The 19332-nt window shown below is 43.5% G+C and overlaps 1 protein-coding gene across 1 annotated transcript in view; it reads right to left on the reverse strand.

Moving 5' to 3' along the window:
* CARS2 (cysteinyl-tRNA synthetase 2, mitochondrial (putative)) overlaps positions 1 to 19332 on the reverse strand; it is a 64077-nt gene that overhangs the window by 4789 nt on the left and 39956 nt on the right. Inside the window, exons 9-13 of the mRNA XM_018557004.1 lie at positions 14000 to 14067; positions 9564 to 9630; positions 6953 to 7091; positions 3442 to 3565; positions 2761 to 2859 (exon numbers count right to left, since the gene is read on the reverse strand). Of these exons, the coding sequence (XP_018412506.1) occupies positions 2761 to 2859; positions 3442 to 3565; positions 6953 to 7091; positions 9564 to 9630; positions 14000 to 14067 (497 nt within the window). The remainder of the gene's footprint in view (positions 1 to 2760; positions 2860 to 3441; positions 3566 to 6952; positions 7092 to 9563; positions 9631 to 13999; positions 14068 to 19332) is intronic.

The following is a 19332-nucleotide window of genomic DNA, read 5'->3' on the forward strand; positions in this document are numbered from 1 at the left end:
CATTAACTTGTACTGCTGTTAAAACCGCTTTAACGGGCCGCCGTCTATAGATGTATTGCGGCCCGGAAGTGGTTAAAATATATTATTTATTTTTTAATTTTATTATTCATTTAAATGTTTAAAATAATTTTTCAACTTTTACTTTTTAATTTCAGTTATTTTTTATTCCGCTCGGTACCCTGGAGGTACCGAGCAGAATACCCCAGCCAAATGCCGCTCGGCGGCATTCGGCTATTTACTCACTGCTGTTCGGCCCCTATGAGAATAGGGGGAAACGGCAGCGAGTTAGCTGCCGGAACTTCGGCTCAGCCGATCCAGAGTCTAACTGCTTCTGCACTTCGGCTCAGCCTAACATGCAGAGCATGTTCGGCTGACCGAAGGCAGCCGATGTACGTCTGAAATCAGCCGTACAAGACGGAAGTGAATAGCCAAACAGCTCTCGGCTCACTGCACTTCGGCTGGGTTATTCCTTCAGCTGTGTGAATAACCCCCTTAATTTCATTTTTATACTTGCAAGTTTGCTGAATGTGGCGTTGTGTGCAGATTAAAGCATAATAATTTTATTTGCACATAAGCGCTAAAAGGCTGCAACACTGCTTCCCAGTACTCCCGATATAAAGAGGAGGGACCTGGCAGTCAAAGTTACCTCCCAGATCCATATATTAGAAAAGCAGCTCTCTCAATATAATCTGCTGGGTTCAAGCTGTCAGGTGAGTCTCCATATGAATGGTATGCTTTTATTTTTGGGGTTCACAAACACATTTTAGCAACTACATTGCTTTTAGCAATACCACATACACTAACAAGATGAAAAACCCATCCATCAATATTCATAATTGCCCAGTGCTTTGTAATTTTACAGTGCAAGCTTATATCCAGTGTGTACAAACTGCAGGCAGATGTCTCAGTTTGTTAATTAATTTTAATCATGATTAACTACAATTATTATTCCACAGAAATAAAATGGACCTAGGATGATTACTACTACTCAGCCATAGGTAAGATCAATGTAACCAAATGCACTTTTAGCAAAATAAAATAATAAAAAGCCAGTGTTGCACATGATCATTTTTTATTTGCACTTAGGCTGGCCACAATAGCTACAATCTGTTTCTACAGTCTTGATTGGATATTCATTGAATGGATTGTTTAGGAAATGATCATTCAGGTCAGCTCATTTTTCAGGACAAGCTTTTAAGACTTCTACACTCTTCATTAAGTAAAACCTGCCCTATTACAGAAAGGTCTAACAGAATGTAGAGACAAATTCTACAAGTAAAACATCAGTGAATAAACATTTTATGAACAAGGTCATAAAATTGGGGTAATGGGACTGAAGTGACAAAAACAAATTCATTTACATAATTACAGGCCAGAGCATAACCATTTCACACCTGTGGGACATCATTTCTCCCTGTGGATGAGCTCAGTAATAAAGATTGTACAGTGAGTACAAAAATCCTTTCTTGTAACCAGCCTAGTATAACCCCTCACTGCCAGCATGCCTCCAAAAAGAGTCCAAATGAGGGTTTGGCAACACAGGAGATGAATGCTAACAGGCTGAAGAAAAAAAACAATAGAACTGGGGACTGCCTGCTCAAAAAGCCGCCTAAAGAATCTTATGCCCAAAGCAGAAGCCTGAACATCCACTTAGTAGAGGACCAGGCGGCAGTCTTAAAAATCTGTGTCTGATTGCTCCTCGACAGCGGAGGGTGGAACCTGATCCTTGAGACCATAAGATTAGATAGTGAAATGAGAAGCTAATGCACCCTTTTGGAGACCATCCAGGATGCCAAAAAGGGAAATCAGTCTTTCTAGAAGCGGCAGTGATTGAGCGATAGACTCTCACTGGCCAAACCACATACATACAATGGAGGGAAATGTCCTGGTTGGAGTGAAGGGAATAAACTATGTTAGGCAAGAATGAAGTACAAGATCTCAACACCACTTGGTGTCAACAGGGCTGCAGGTTTAGACACGTACTGTGCAGAGATGATGGCTAAAAGGAATACCACCTTATGGGTGAGAGTAGAGAGAGGAATGTCTCTATTGGAGGTTTCTCAAGTGCAGAGAGAACCAGATTCAGATCAGAGTCACAAAAGATCACAGGGGGAGTTACATTGGGTGACTTCCTGTACAAAGGTCTTAATCAAAGAATGGGAATAGTCTCTAAAACAGTAGTGATAGTACTGAGAGCAAAACACTGATCAAGACCCAGCTGTAGGAAGGAAATGAATCACCCCACACAACATCCTAGGGTTGAGCCCCAAGACTCACAATAAGTGATGTATGCCTTTCACATCCTTGTAAGAAGTAGACTTCCTAGCTTTTAACATTGTGGGAATTATCGATTCAGAGAGGCCTCCATCTTTCAGAGCCTGGTCTTCAACAGCCATGCCATTAAATGGTAAAACAGTCCCCGAGACAGAATATTCATATGATCTGAAAGAGCCCACAGAGCGTCTGCAAGGAGCTTTACCAGGTTGGAGTACCACATCCGCCTAGACCAATCCAAAGCAATGGGGATCACTGGAATGCTCTCCATCTTAATCCTGACAAGTAATGATTTAATAATTCAACTGAAGAGAGTAGATTTAATGATGTGTGTCCAGAAAAATAACGGTATTTATAAAAATTGTAATGTACAGTACTTTTTACCAAGGATGCAGAAAAGGTAGTGTAGAGTTATATGTAAGGAGGTAATGGAACAAATATGCATGCAGGCTTTGGTGCCTGTATGGTTGTAACAATGGACAGTACCTGCTTTTGCTCCACAGAAATTCCCAATTGCTCCAGAAACTGCTCTATATAAGTCACCATAGCACCATAAACAAGTGGACTACGGGCATGCTGAAATCCCTGCAAGGAACAGAAAAGAAAATATACTATTATATTATAGAACACAAGAACCCACCTAAAACACGATTAAAAAAAAAAAATCAGCCACTTTATATTCTCTAGAAAGCCAAGACCAGGTATTTTATCAGGTCTAACATGTGCCTAAAAGGGTTTGGTGTCTTCTGAGAGTTTATGTAAAATATAATAGAATAAATGTATTCAGTATTAAAGTATGACTGGGTCTGTCTTGAGAAGATGCATAAGATTAAACAAATCACCAACCACACATCATAATACATCTAAAAGCCAATAATGACAATTAAATTCATAGTTAAGGCTACTTCTTTTCCCAGAGTGTCTACAATTTGTTAAAGTTATGTATATATGAAATAAAATGAAGCTAGCCTTGTAACTTATAGCTATCCACATTATGAGATATACAGATAGCTGTATATATTAAAAACTCCCAAAAATTATATCCAAATATTTAGTTCAACTAAGCACATAGGATGATGGTTTTAGAGCTAAAAGCAACTCATGGGCTAACCTTAAGCCTGCTGCCATGGACAGCTGCCATCTTTAGATTATATGCTGATGGGTTACCTTGGAAACAGTCTTAAGCTGTCGGTTACCATGGTGAATGAGGTCCATAACGGCATCAACAGCTCGCAGGGTGTCAAAGTCATCTGCAAGTGCTGCCTTAACACTCACTTTTGTTTCATTCAGGCTTTTAACAATGAAGAAAAAAAAACAAAACATGTGCTGTGAGCAAGGCATTGCTTACCGTAACAAAGTATTAATATTGTCACATGCAATAAAGGCATATAACGACAAAACAATACATTCCACAAACACATTTTAAAAGGGGCAGTAAAATATACAGACAATGGGCTGTAAAATGTTGATGTACCCACAGATAAGGATTAAATACAAGTCTTGGATAAGTTATTATAGTTCTATTTCATTAGCTGGATCCCCAAAATGTAATTACCATAGAAACAAGAACTGAATATTATACCATGGGCAGAAGGAGGCATATAATATTTTAAGCTCATTGTAATTTAAGCTTTTAAGCCATATCCATTCTGAAGGAACTATAGGCATGATATATGAATGGTGAACATACTAAAGTGTTTGACATGAAAAGAGAATATTAAAGGTAAAAATATAATGATCTTTTCCATGTACGTATAGTAAGTCATCCCAAGGCAGACACTTATTTTCTGCTAATATGAAAATCACCCACACTTTTGTATTAAAGTTACATTCCATCAACACAATCAATGTATAGTGTAGTGTAATAGCCATTTCATGGCTTCATTCAATTATCCACTGGTTTTTAGAACTATTAGATTTGTTCACTGATTTCAATGTCACCGCCTATTTGCTTTCTTACTGCTTCGTTCACCCAAGAAGAAGCTCATCTCCCTCTGATTAGAGCATACAAAGTGCTTGGGAATCTCTCCTAGTATTACTAGAACACTGGTGCCTGGGTATTGGTCACAACCAGTGCTGCAGCAGCCTCCCGTCATGTTTTTTTAAGTCAATGCTTTGACACTTCTGTGTAGTCTTGCCCAACACAAACTAATTGGCCCATCAGTATGATGGGCTGCATCGCTGGTCAATAAGAATGGCCAGGAAGGTCCAGAAAAGTTTTGGCACTATTATTATTACATAGTATTTATATAGCGCCAACAGTTTGTGCAGCGCTTTACAATATAAGGAAGACATTACAGTTACAATACAATTCAAGACAAGATGGTAAGGAGGGCCCTGCCCCTGAGGGCTTATTAGTCAGCGCCTCAGTGCCAAAGCTATGTTTTTCAGAACAACCCTGCATTTATCTCTGACTGGAGGGTTCGGGAGGCTGTTGCAGCCCCTGGGTGCCTGTATTTCATATCCACAACAGTTCTGAATCCACCCCCCTCCTTCCCACCCAAACACACACACATAACAGTCTGTGCATCTTTTATTAAAAAACACTCAAAAAGTGTAAAAGCCCTCCCTTCTGTCCCTCACACATGGATTCAAACTCACGCCTCTAATGCACATGCGTAAAAAAAAACAACAATAATTGTACCACACATATTAGGTATTGCCATGCAGGCCGGAGTGAGAGCAATAATTCTAGGGACATCATTCATGTTTAAATCTAAATTGTTAACCTACAAAAGCTGTTAAAGTGTCACCTATAGACAACTTTGGGTACCGTAGCTTTTTGCCCTTTCACAGGTGCGTGCAGCTTTGGGGCTTAAAATATTTAGTATCTATTTACTCACTGCAACCTCATTTACATTGTACCATAAAATGGGTATTATATTGTGTCTGTGTGCACTAAAATAAATAAAATAATTTGCGTTTATTTTATGGAAAATATAGATTTGATCAACAGTACTGCAGTTAAATGTTATATAAAAACTGAAGCTGCCACCATTTTACTGTACATAATGTTTGGGGAGAGGGGGTTATGTAATCTTTAGGCCTAGAACGTGCATTTTAAAACGTTGAAAAAAAAAAAAGTCTTAGGCAGCGAAAGGGATGACTCCATGTTTATGCATGTACAGTATATGCACTGCGCACATTTACCTAGCACTTAGAGAACAGTAAACCTGGATTTTTGTCTTACCTGTAAACTCTGTTTCTTAGAGTACATCACAGGACACAGACAGTTAATTTTGAAACCAATTGGTTATGCAGTTACGTTGAGGTGATTGAACACTTGCAAATCAAAGCTGGAAAGACAGCCCTTTATAACCCCTCCAACCCCCTGCCTGCCTCAGTTTTGCAGCTTGCAACTTGAAGCTTTCAGGAGCTTTGGGATGACAACGTCCAAAAGACCTGGAGTCAAACTGAGCACAAGGGACTGCCCTGAAAAAATTCATGCAAAGGAGAACTGTTGGGTGACCCCTGATTGGAAGGTCCCAGCAAGGGAGCAGAGAGATTGGATCTTTTCTGGGGGAAAGAAGACATAGAACAGGGCCAAGTCTAAGACTAAGCCCTTGCACTCCATGCAATGAGAGCGTCAATGTCTGGAAAGTCAGAGCCCATCCAAAGCTCTGCAGGCTTTGTATTGTCTTATGAATGTTGGAGGATAAGGCTTACACTTTCTGAGGAGAAGGTTGTCCAAGTACCCTAATATGGGAATTCCCTGAGACCGAAGCAAAGCCAATACAGGGCCAGCAGCTTGGTGAAGATCCAGGGCACCGTGGACAAGCCGAATAGAAGGGTAACAAAGTGGTAGTGTTGCATGGCCACAGCAAAATGCAGGTAGAGTTGATTAGCAAGAAAAATGGGGATATGCAATTATTCATCCTTGATGTTCACTGATGCCATGAAGTCTTCTGGGGCTCTAGACAGTCTTGTTCAAACATGCGACAGCTGGATGTAAGATCGGAACAGGCTATAAGTAGTTTAGAGAAACTTGCTAGAAGAGTCTTGAGCAGAAAAGTGCAAAAAAACATGTGCTGCTCTCAGGGCAGAGAGAAGGTGTCCATCACCTAAGGCAGAGGTGGGGAACCTCCGGCCCTCCAGCTGCGGCGAAACTACAAATCCCATGATGCATTGGTCTCTGGGAGTCATGCCTGTGGCTGTGAGAATCTTGCAATGCACCACAGCTGGAGCACCGGAGGTTTCCCACCCCTGACCTAAGGACACAAGAAAAAAACTGAGGCAGGCAGGGAGTGGGAGGGGTTATACAAGGCTCAGCATTGATTTCCAGTGTAAAATCAACTGAAAGCATCTGCATAGCCCATTGGTCCCATGATGTTCGATCAAGAAAATATGTTTATAATAGCAAAAATAATTTTTGAGCACAGGATGGAACTAAAGACAGCCTAACACAATCTCAGAAACAGAATATTAAACATCATTGTAAATCCACTACAAACTAAACTGTACTATTTGGATATGCACTGCTCATCCAAGAGGCACATTAAGTACAATTAATAAAACTTTACCCAAGGATAAGGGATAAGGCACTCTATTGTCAGCCATGTGACTGTCATTTTGAAATCTAATTGGACTCCATCTCCATATCCTGGTGTGTTAGCTTTTTGACTTGAGCCTATAATATGGTAAATTTTTCTTATAAGTACAAATACAGGTCTCAAATTACCTGTGCCAGAGTATATCCTCCTGAATCGGCTGACAAGTGAGCTGGCCTTTTACATATGCCTTGGCATCATCAATAAATGAAGAAATGATCTTAAGGGTGCTTCTTGCTTCGTTTATGGAATCCTGGGTGTACTCTACAGCTAAATATCACATTAAAACAGAACACCACAACCGTTGAAAATTTTCTGGTGATATAAAATGTGTTAAGATCACTGTACACATCAGATGCTTTATTAAAAAGGCAAAAGAGCAATAGCCAAGTTTCCAATTTTTCGAAAGGATCTAAGTTTGTTATGTAGACTTGTCATAAAAACAACACTCGAGCGGCTATCGCTGATCTCCTGAAAATGGTAGCGGTCTGTCTGCACTCTGGGATTGACCCACAAAAAACAAGCAGCAAAAAAAATAAATCTGGAAAAAGTATCTATACCTTATCTTTATGCATGTTGTAGGTGAGTGGATAAGGAAGTATTGCAGCCAAAGCATGATTGTAATAGGTCAGGTATGTTTTCTCTTTCAGCAATGGCTGTCCACATAATTATCCTATGACATGTATCCTGTGAACACATGGCAGGGCAAGATTCCACGAATCCAATATCATTTCTTTTCAAGCCAAATATAGCATAGATTGTCATAGAGGGGAAAGGAGTTACCACAATGGGAAGGCAAAATGGTCTTATTTAATAAAAAGGGCAAAAGTTAGACCCTTTGGTAGGTTTATTATGATATAAAAAAAAACTCACAAAAAAAAACTATTTCTACATAACCAATTGGTGTACGTAAAAGTGGCTTTACTGACATGTATATATAAACATGTAAAAGAGATGATCAGAACAGAAGGTATTTGAAGCCAAGGTGACAAACAGTAAAGTAGAATTTCTCAGTGCACAGCTGACTTCCTGTCCAGTAGTGGCTAGTTCACGTTAATGCAATTTATTAGCACTTTTACTAGATAGAGAAGAACTGAAAGCACTGGAAGTTATTAGATAGCCGAGACACAGCAGATACAACACCAGACAGAACCCAGTGTAAACAGGACCTAATCCTTCAGAAGAAAGATGCCAACTGTATATTTGTTGCCCCTGTACAACATGCTGAAATGTATAGATTCTAAAATGGAATTCTCATTATTACTCCTATTACCTAAGGTGTATGTAAACCCAAAATATATTTTTCGGCAGGCATCATGCCTCATTATATATTACAATATTCTGTACATCTTTTGCAAAGTTTCTAACCAATTTATCCTGCAAGTAACAACACTTCCAATCGCAGGCTGACATCGCTAAGCCACTGCCTCATAATTAGTAGCAGTGTTGTCAGCCTGTTGTGGGAACTCCTTTAGTTTGTTGTTGGCATGTCTATTCAATAGGCCTGAGAAGCAGCCCACCAGCCAACTGAAGGCACGGCAGGCTGACAACGCTGCTAATTATGAGGCAGTGGCTTAAGGTGCCCATACACTGCTCGATTCTCGTACGAGAATCGCGGGAAATCCCGCGATCGTACGAGAATCGAACAGTGTGAACGAAGACGTGCGACCGTTTCTACTGTACGGTCGCACGTCTTTTGTCTAAGGAGCATGTTAGAAAACCAGCCGAGAATCGTACGATTTTCGGCTGCTTTGAACGGTGCTCGGGAGACAAATGCCAAATGGGCAGATCGTACCTTTTTTTAATCACTTTACAACCATCGCAAGACTAAGGTCTTGCGATGGTTGTACAGTGTATGGCCACCTTTAGTGATGTTAGCCTGCAAAAGGGAGTGCTGTTACTGACATAATTGGTTAGAAACATTGCAAAAGATTCAGAGCTCATTCAAACTTGTCTGTTCTTATGCAGCACAACTCGTGCATTTTGCTGTATGAAAATGCATTACAAGTAGAAATCCCATTCTTCCCTCTGTGGCTGGTTCACATCTATGCATTGCACTTTAGTGTGAAAGGAAAATAGCTGCATGCGTACAGTACAATGTAAATCCAACTTCAAGAAAAATGGTTTTCGGAAAGAGTATGCAAACCTTAACACTCAACTTTTCTCATTTACTCGCGTTTTACCTGCTAAATATACCTTTGAAAGTGTTTTGTTATATCTGTTTGAAAACCAGAACGAATACCTGTCGATTTTGGTAGGAATCTTGTGAGCTGAGAACTTCCTGTGCTCTCTGCCTGTGCACAAGGAGAGGTGAAGGAAATGAGGAGGGGGAAGAGATGATGAGGTTTGTGTTCTTGGTAATGCATCAGAAATGGAGTAGGCAGCACATTCTCAGGAATTCAGAGCTGTGTTGTCATGTCAAAGAGGAAGGTAAGATCACATCAAATTTCTGGCATATCAACAACTATTTTTCTGTACTTGCATAGTGTTTAAAGGGATACAACATGAGGAAATGCGCATGGATTCCAGAGAAATACTAAATATATATTTTTGGATTTAGAGTTAACATACACTTTAAGAAAACTGTATACTGTGAAGCATGATGGTAAACATACTGAAACATAGATTTAGGGTTTACATACACCTAAACGAAGGTGAATCTATTAAAAAGCCATTTCCTGTGATAAACACAGTCAGCTCACACATACAATTATAAAATCACACAGTTATCAACATCATTACCTGATTTATATTTAGAGCGCAAGCAAAACATGCGGAACTCTTCTGCTGAATAGGATTTCAGGTAATCCTGGAAAGAAAAAAAATACAAAGTTTCACAATCATTTTGTCCTTAAAGAAAAACTCTAGTATAAAAGAATCCATAGCTTCTAGCGGCAAAACAGTTTATATCTCCAATTAACCTTTAACCAATTTTATCTCTTTGAAGTTGGGAGCGCTAGAATTCCTAAACCATAGACCCAGAACAAATGTTTACCAGTGCCTGTCCTGGTTTAGGACAACTGGGAGCCAGTGAGAGGCATGGCCCGTCCGTGTCCTCCCTCCACCTTTCCATTATAAGAACTGATACATGAAACGCCTGAAGGAAAGTTCCCAGCTGTGTAGTATTTGGTTATCATTCAAGTATTCCCTTTAATGTGTTATACATCAGTCCTTTTTCTTTACCAGACTTCAAGCATCATTGATATCGTCACATTACTGCTATTTCCCAACATCTACATCTATTACCAAATTGAAATGCATAGTAAAGGAGAATGATTGGCACAGTCATAAAACAATGTCGTAGCTTTGGATAACTGTACGTTCCTTAGATGGAATTTCCCAGGGACAATTTTTTTTATCTGCCCTTAAGCACGGCATCTTTGGATAAGGGTATACACTATACTCTATTGCAATTTAAGGAAACAATCCTCTGAGGTTTATTTCCACAACTATTTAATATACCAAACAAGAACGCACCTAGATAGTTTTAATGTGACAAAAGAATTGTTATGGCCTTGAAATCTCCAAAGTTATGTTTCCTCGACAAACACACAACATCGTTGCAGCCTGGCAACCAAGGCTGGACTATAACTATCCACAGGGCAGGACCACGGCAGTTGCTCTCTTTACAGTTGCAAACGTAGCTCCCTCCAAAACAATAAAGTCCAGTATGCCAAGAACATGGAGTGGAGTGAACATTCCCTCACTTTTTTCTTTTCTTTTTTGGCTTCCTTTCCATTTACCTCACCCCATTTTTTAATCAGTCCCTCTTCTTTGCCATTATGCCTACACCCCCCAAACCTTTTTCTATCCTGATGCTGTGACAAAGAATCTACATCTGTGGGCTAACCCTATAGACTCCATCCTCCTACTCCCTCCAAGACCTTTACAGCTGTCCTTCTACATAAATAAATATAACCTACAAATTTCATGCATGTCTGAAGGCGATCATACTCCCTTTCAACATGTTCCAGAGCCATAAAATGCACTCTCCGTTTTTCATATAATGCTTAACATAGTTACATAGTATTTGAGGTTGAATAAAGACATTAGTCCATCAAGTCCAACCTATTAGGATAAATACCTTGTGGTGCAGGTTATCCGGACCCACTGCTTTGTTTGCATTGAGCATTTTAATGTGTTTATTTGCCTTGTTCTTTGCTATGCCTAGCATCTGCTTGTATCCCTTTTAATATTTTTGTAAACATTTTTTGTCAAAGAATAAATGCTAAATTAGAAACCGCTGTTTAAGGGAAGGAAAATGTACTAGGAGAGGGTACACACCAGAAGTACTCATGCATTCCACTTTGATATGGTGCTAATCCAGTGAGTTTGTAAAATTACACTTTTACCAAGTCACATGAACATTGTTTAAAAAGAGCCAAAGAGGTGAAAAAAGGAATTGAAGCAGTTAACTTTACTGTTGGATACATTTTTATAGTTAAGACAAAAGGCTCAACTCACTCAGATATAATGTTTATTTGCCATAACAAGTTTCAGGAGCCAATGAGAGCTGAAAATAGCAGTCACATGACGGATATTAACAACAGGTATAACAAATAAAACCATTATACAGTAGCTTAGTGAACTGAGCTCTTTGTGAAATGGTAAAATGAGAGGAAAAAAAGCCAAGCTGACAATTTCAATATAGACATGGCTCCAAGAAGCCTGTACATAAAAGGACAGTGGTATTTGCTCTCTGCACATACTGCTCTAATGACTCTACTCTTCATTGTACTTTCTATTCTAAAATATTTATAAAAACTGTAGAGTACTGAGTGAAGCCTGTGGTGCCCTGCAGTGCTTCCTCCGGTGTAAGTCCTGCCACATGTCCTGCCAAAGTCATGTAACAGCTGTCAATTCATTCAGTGCCCTGAAATGGGTGAACAGCAAAGTGCATTTGTAAAGCACTGCTGTGCTTTATAAATGTGCCAGAGAAAAGTAGCGGTATGACCACAGTTAGATTGGCTTTGTAGTAATTCAGTAAGAAAAGATAAGAAGCTTATGAGACATCCATACATCAAATACATGTCAAATGTCTGTAAGCCTGTATGTATAAGGCAGTGGATCTTAAAGTTCTATGGTCTGAGCTCCTAGAGTTCTATGAATGTCACAGCTGTCAGGACGTATCTGAAAAATCATTGGCTTAATTAACCAAAAAAAAGAATACAGAATCCGGTGACATCCGCTGAAACAGTAATGACAGAGTTCACTGTTCTGCATATAACAGCAATAAAATGGGGGTTTCAAAAAAGTGCACATTCTTATTCCATCTATAAAAAAAAAAAAAAGTTATAAATATGCTAATTTAGATCATATAAATACAGAGGTCTAATAGCCTGGAAGGTCAAGTTGTGTGTTCACTGGACCGTTTTGGCTTTGCATTGAAAAAACTTTTAATGTATCCACAGCTGCAATTTATAAAACTATATTGAAGCTCATTGCAAAAATTCACCAATGCATTTTAATAATGGTGCCGCTACCTGTATTATTGATTTCTACAGTCACATGGATGAGTACTGCTTGAGGTCTACGTTCATGTGAATAAAATCCTATAAATCCAGCTACAGCTCCTGATCAAGCTTGAAACTCCTACTCCCTGCACAATGGCCTCAACTCATGCTGTAAAGGAAGAACTACATTGGAGATTTGTAATCTGATAGATCAAGAATCTCTTACAGATAGAATCATCACTTACTGCTACTACAGAGGATTTTGGGTGATAGTTAGTTTAATAGTAAAAAGTCTCATAAGGTTCAACTTAAAATGGGAAGACTCTCCAAGCAATCTTATAAAAGAGTGACTGTTGATTGATTAATCTTCCTCTCTATTCAAGCCTATAGAGGAGACAAATGAATTGCCAATACTTTCTTAGCAACCGTCGCTTGACTTCTAATCTCTGGTGCAGCAACCCTTGTAAAAACTGTGACAGAATAAAGCAAGCATTTGATTTCAGTGCATGGCTAAGCAGCCGTAGCCCTAAACTGTGGCTCTAAAAAGAATTTCCAAATCGTTTTTAAATGTGAAACTTTCATTAAAATAATATTTAGTGATTCAGCCATGAAAGTCCATGTTCAGGCACATGTTTTGATGTGGTGACAACACTCTAGCCCTGTCTCTCAACTGCTCTCCCACATTGTCTCTCTAACACATGCACTTCCCGTGTAGAATACACTATAAGTGGCTGTGCAGAGGCTTACTGCGCCGGCATGTTCTGCTGTTGTCACCATGAGAAAGCCCATAGGGGAAAATGACATGATGGAAAAAACATGGCAAATGCTTATAAAACATATTGCTTGCACAAACTAGATTCACACCTATACATTGTGTCAATGTAATGTGCGTTGCTGCACTTTGGTGCCATTTATTCTGAATGGCACCCCAACACACCTGCATTGCAGCATACCACAATGCACAGTAACACACTGTGCATTGTGTTTCACTGCATTGCTAAGAATGGTGCATGTCTGTTTGTTTGTCAATTCTGGTGCATTGGCAGCTGATTCGTTTGAATTGGCATCCCTAACATAATGCACATGCATCAATACAATGCACTGGACCCAGGCCAGTGTCAGAAAAAAAATATTGCTTCCTGTTAATAATTAAAAAGGCTAAAAAAAATGTATAACCCTCTGACTGGCTGGCTTCTGGGATGTGTCCAGACGGAAAAAATGTCATGGTTGCTTGTTGTATAGACTGAAGAGCATTTAACAGTCAAAATGGACCATCTGAGATGAAACTATGGACATCATTATTATTTAGCGAATAGGCTGTGATATAATCCAGCCTAGGGAGAGTATGCTCTACTGGTGATGAAAGGCACACAAAGAGATCATCAAGGATATACTTTAGTTACTTGTGAACGCTTACAAATAACACACTCCTCATGACAGAAGCTTGGCACATGAAACCCCATAATGCATTTGTACTGTATAAAGAGATTGTCACCTCAGCGTACCTCTGAATTAAAACCAATTTAAATGCTAGACAAGGCAGCAGGTTTTGTTCCCAGACAGATAACAGAAAAACAATGCACTCTTATATGAATTATTTGTACCTTATGTAGAGTCATTCCCAAACACCACAGTCAAGCATCATAGGAAAGGCTCAGTTATTAGCTGAAAATCAGTATGACCATAATAGAAGGAAGCTCTAATACCAGTGGACACACGTATTACCTTCACTGTGATGTAGTTTTTCAAAGACTTTGACATTTTCTCCTCATTTCCTTTCAGATGTAAATGTCCTAAGAAAAAGAAAAGAATGTCCTCATTTTGTCATTTAGAATAAATCTGAATGAGGAGACTTTACTTAAAAATACCATTAAAATGAGCTGACACACAGGAGCTAGAGAGTAAGTAAAAAACAGAATAAAAGTACAAATGGCCCATAAAGTCACCTTCATAGCGCAAGGGAAGCAAACAAAGAAATACTGTGATAGAAAAAAATTATCAGAGTGCAGAGGAGGGAAGTGGGAATATAAAGAAATCCACATGGGTACATGGCAAGATTTAAAGAAAGCTAGAATATCCTCTGGTGTGTTTAAACATGTATCTATGAGTAATACACACCAGAGAGACAGTGTAGCAGTTTATGAGGAAGTGGTCTATTAATCCACTAGAATGTAGCAGTATCTTGGCAGTAAGAGCAATACCACAAAATGGCTGACTCTGTTTATCATAGCTGACAGGAACAACCTAACCAGCTTTATAAATTCATTCGAATGTAGTACCATCCTGAAAGTATGAGCAATGCCACAGTATTAGTACCTCTGTGTAGCTTACACGACAGGAACAACTTAACCAGCTTTATGAATTCACCAGAATGTAGTACCATCCTGAAAGTATAAGCCATACCACAGTATTAGTACCGCTGTGTAGCTTACATGACAGGAACAACTTAACCAGCTTTATAAATTCATTAGAATGTAGTAACATCCTGAAAGAATAAGCAATGCCAGAGTTAGTACCGCTGTATAGCATAGATGACAAGAACACCTTAACCAGCTTTATGAACTCACTAGAAGGGAGCGACATCATGGAAGTATGTGAGAGATGGAGATAGGAGTTGCTGGACGTAGAGCAATTTCACAGTAAAATTCTAAACTATATTAATGTGTGCAAGGGCTCTGGTGGACCATTTACAGGATTCAGATACGAAGGGGGACTGAGGACTCTTATGTGAAAAGGGGACAGAGGCCTCTGATGTGAAGAGGGGGTCGAGGCCTCTGATGTGAAGAGGGGGCCGAGGCCTCTGATGTGAAGCGGGGGCCGAGGCCTCTGATGTGAAGCGGGGGCCGAGGCCTCTGATGTGAAGCGGGGGCCGAGGCCTCTGATGTGAAGCGGGGGCCGAGGCCTCTGATGTGAAGCGGGGGCCGAGGCCTCTGATGTGAAGCGGGGGCCGAGGCCTCTGATGTGAAGCGGGGGCCGAGGCCTCTGATGTGAAGCGGGGGCCGAGGCCTCTGATGTGAAGCGGGGGCCGAGGCCTCTGATGTGAAGCGGGGGCCGAGGCCTCTGATGTGAAGCGGGGGCCGAGGCCTCTGATGTGAAGCGGGGGCCGAGGCCTCTGATGTGAAGCGGGGGCCGAGGCCTCTGATGTGAAGCGGGGGCCGAGGCCTCTGATGTGAAGCGGGGGCCGAGGCCTCTGATGTGAAGCGGGGGCCGAGGCCTCTGATGTGAAGCGGGGGCCGAGGCCTCTGATGTGAAGCGGGGGCCGAGGCCTCTGATGTGAAGCGGGGGCCGAGGCCTCTGATGTGAAGCGGGGGCCGAGGCCTCTGATGTGAAGCGGGGGCCGAGGCCTCTGATGTGAAGCGGGGGCCGAGGCCTCTGATGTGAAGCGGGGGCCGAGGCCTCTGATGTGAAGCGGGGGCCGAGGCCTCTGATGTGAAGCGGGGGCCGAGGCCTCTGATGTGAAGCGGGGGCCGAGGCCTCTGATGTGAAGCGGGGGCCGAGGCCTCTGATGTGAAGCGGGGGCCGAGGCCTCTGATGTGAAGCGGGGGCCGAGGCCTCTGATGTGAAGCGGGGGCCGAGGCCTCTGATGTGAAGCGGGGGCCGAGGCCTCTGATGTGAAGCGGGGGCCGAGGCCTCTGATGTGAAGCGGGGGCCGAGGCCTCTGATGTGAAGCGGGGGCCGAGGCCTCTGATGTGAAGCGGGGGCCGAGGCCTCTGATGTGAAGCGGGGGCCGAGGCCTCTGATGTGAAGCGGGGGCCGAGGCCTCTGATGTGAAGCGGGGGCCGAGGCCTCTGATGTGAAGCGGGGGCCGAGGCCTCTGATGTGAAGCGGGGGCCGAGGCCTCTGATGTGAAGCGGGGGCCGAGGCCTCTGATGTGAAGCGGGGGCCGAGGCCTCTGATGTGAAGCGGGGGCCGAGGCCTCTGATGTGAAGCGGGGGCCGAGGCCTCTGATGTGAAGCGGGGGCCGAGGCCTCTGATGTGAAGCGGGGGCCGAGGCCTCTGATGTGAAGCGGGGGCCGAGGCCTCTGATGTGAAGCGGGGGCCGAGGCCTCTGATGTGAAGCGGGGGCCGAGGCCTCTGATGTGAAGCGGGGGCCGAGGCCTCTGATGTGAAGCGGGGGCCGAGGCCTCTGATGTGAAGCGGGGGCCGAGGCCTCTGATGTGAAGCGGGGGCCGAGGCCTCTGATGTGAAGCGGGGGCCGAGGCCTCTGATGTGAAGCGGGGGCCGAGGCCTCTGATGTGAAGCGGGGGCCGAGGCCTCTGATGTGAAGCGGGGGCCGAGGCCTCTGATGTGAAGCGGGGGCCGAGGCCTCTGATGTGAAGCGGGGGCCGAGGCCTCTGATGTGAAGCGGGGGCCGAGGCCTCTGATGTGAAGCGGGGGCCGAGGCCTCTGATGTGAAGCGGGGGCCGAGGCCTCTGATGTGAAGCGGGGGCCGAGGCCTCTGATGTGAAGCGGGGGCCGAGGCCTCTGATGTGAAGCGGGGGCCGAGGCCTCTGATGTGAAGCGGGGGCCGAGGCCTCTGATGTGAAGCGGGGGCCGAGGCCTCTGATGTGAAGCGGGGGCCGAGGCCTCTGATGTGAAGCGGGGGCCGAGGCCTCTGATGTGAAGCGGGGGCCGAGGCCTCTGATGTGAAGCGGGGGCCGAGGCCTCTGATGTGAAGCGGGGGCCGAGGCCTCTGATGTGAAGCGGGGGCCGAGGCCTCTGATGTGAAGCGGGGGCCGAGGCCTCTGATGTGAAGCGGGGGCCGAGGCCTCTGATGTGAAGCGGGGGCCGAGGCCTCTGATGTGAAGCGGGGGCCGAGGCCTCTGATGTGAAGCGGGGGCCGAGGCCTCTGATGTGAAGCGGGGGCCGAGGCCTCTGATGTGAAGCGGGGGCCGAGGCCTCTGATGTGAAGCGGGGGCCGAGGCCTCTGATGTGAAGCGGGGGCCGAGGCCTCTGATGTGAAGCGGGGGCCGAGGCCTCTGATGTGAAGCGGGGGCCGAGGCCTCTGATGTGAAGCGGGGGCCGAGGCCTCTGATGTGAAGCGGGGGCCGAGGCCTCTGATGTGAAGCGGGGGCCGAGGCCTCTGATGTGAAGCGGGGGCCGAGGCCTCTGATGTGAAGCGGGGGCCGAGGCCTCTGATGTGAAGCGGGGGCCGAGGCCTCTGATGTGAAGCGGGGGCCGAGGCCTCTGATGTGAAGCGGGGGCCGAGGCCTCTGATGTGAAGCGGGGGCCGAGGCCTCTGATGTGAAGCGGGGGCCGAGGCCTCTGATGTGAAGCGGGGGCCGAGGCCTCTGATGTGAAGCGGGGGCCGAGGCCTCTGATGTGAAGCGGGGGCCGAGGCCTCTGATGTGAAGCGGGGGCCGAGGCCTCTGATGTGAAGCGGGGGCCGAGGCCTCTGATGTGAAGAGGGGACCGAGGCCTCTGATGTGAAGAGGGGACTGAGGCCTCTGTTGTGAAGAGGAGACCGAGGCCTCTGATGTGAAGAGGGAACTGAGGCCTCTGATGTGAAGGGGGAACTGAGGACCCTGATGTGAAGGGGGACCGAGGCCTCTGATTTTCCATCACGTTTTAGAAAAGGGTTGCCCTGAGATTTTTCACATTTTTAAAAGGTGCCATGACTGAAAAAAAGTTGAGAAATGCTGCTCTAGGGGATACTTCAGATGAAATCCAATAGGTACAGGCAAAAGGTGCGCCAGAGCAAAGAGTTGTCATAAAGAGTTCATTTTTTTCATAACACGGCAAAAAAGGACAACCCAGCCCATCTCAGGGGATCTAACAGGCTGCAATCAGCCACTGAAGCCTGTACTTAATGATGAGAATTTAATGTTTGACATTTTTAATGCATTTAAGCTCAAGACCATCCAGATTATATCAATTTAATGCAGATGAAAGGGGGCCCCTTAGAACCACCAAAACGTGTTGGCTTGTCCTTTTGACATTTTAGGTTAAAACAAACTGGTCATCGTCTCTCAGGATTTTGCCTGGGTGTTCCTGTACCTCTTGGGTTATGAACATATGTATGCCACAATATGGCTGCCTCTGTCTGGCAGCTTACAGATGCAAAAGCACTGCACTAGAACACAGTGACATAATACAAGCACGAGTCATGTATGGTACTACAAAATGGCTGTCTCTGTCTAACAGATTACAGGTACAATTCAACCAGCTTTATTAATCCACTAGAGCACGATGGCATAAAAAAAATGGTTGCAATTATGTTCAGAAACTAGTACATTATGAAAACAAAAAGGCAAGTACATTATATTGCACATGAATGCAGCAACCGAATGGAATGTTATTTATAATCAGTTACAACACAAAAAGAATGTACATGTTGCAAATGGCCCCATTCACATCTTTAAGTTTTAAAAATGCATGTGTTTTTGTGAAGATGCAATGGTGTGAAACTGGCAGCGATTGTTAACATCTCTGGATCTATTTGTGTTACATCGCATATTTTTTGCCGTGGGCAAAAGGAAAGGCCAATAAAAACATAACTGATATATGTGTAGCCTGTTCAAATCACCATGCTGCATTGCAGTGCAATATAAAAATGTCCCTGCACACTGTTTTTGAAGTAACACATAAAAAGGTTAAGGAAAGTGTGTTAATGAGCAATAAATGCATGTTAGCACAAACATATGCATTGTTGTGGTGTGTCTCTGAATAGATGTGACATGGCATGTAGTATGTTGTGGCTGTATTACAGCTCTGCACAGATGACAAATGGAAAGGTTTACCCGAGGATGCAGTACACTGTAATACTCTTGTGTGCAAGGTTACCTTTAGCATCATGCCAAGTGCCTGTGTATGTTTAGCATGCGTTATGATACTGCAGTCAATGCTAGAAGGACTTGCAAAGAAAACAGTAGTGTGGTTGGACTCTCTCTCTCTCTTAGTATGTGCCTGCTAAGCATTGATGACTTGTGCCAGCTAATCTTACACTAATTGTAGTGAAATTCAGAGAATGACTGCTGCAGTGCCCTACTTCTTTACCTCACAAACATCCAAATGGAATTATGCTTCACAGCTCCACAGTTATAATTATCTAAAGGGGTGTAGGCGGGAAACAAGGCAAG

Source organism: Nanorana parkeri, unplaced genomic scaffold, assembly GCF_000935625.1.
Source record: "Nanorana parkeri isolate BGI_ZX_2015 unplaced genomic scaffold, ASM93562v1 scaffold262, whole genome shotgun sequence".
NCBI classification, from domain to species: Eukaryota; Metazoa; Chordata; class Amphibia; order Anura; family Dicroglossidae; genus Nanorana; species Nanorana parkeri.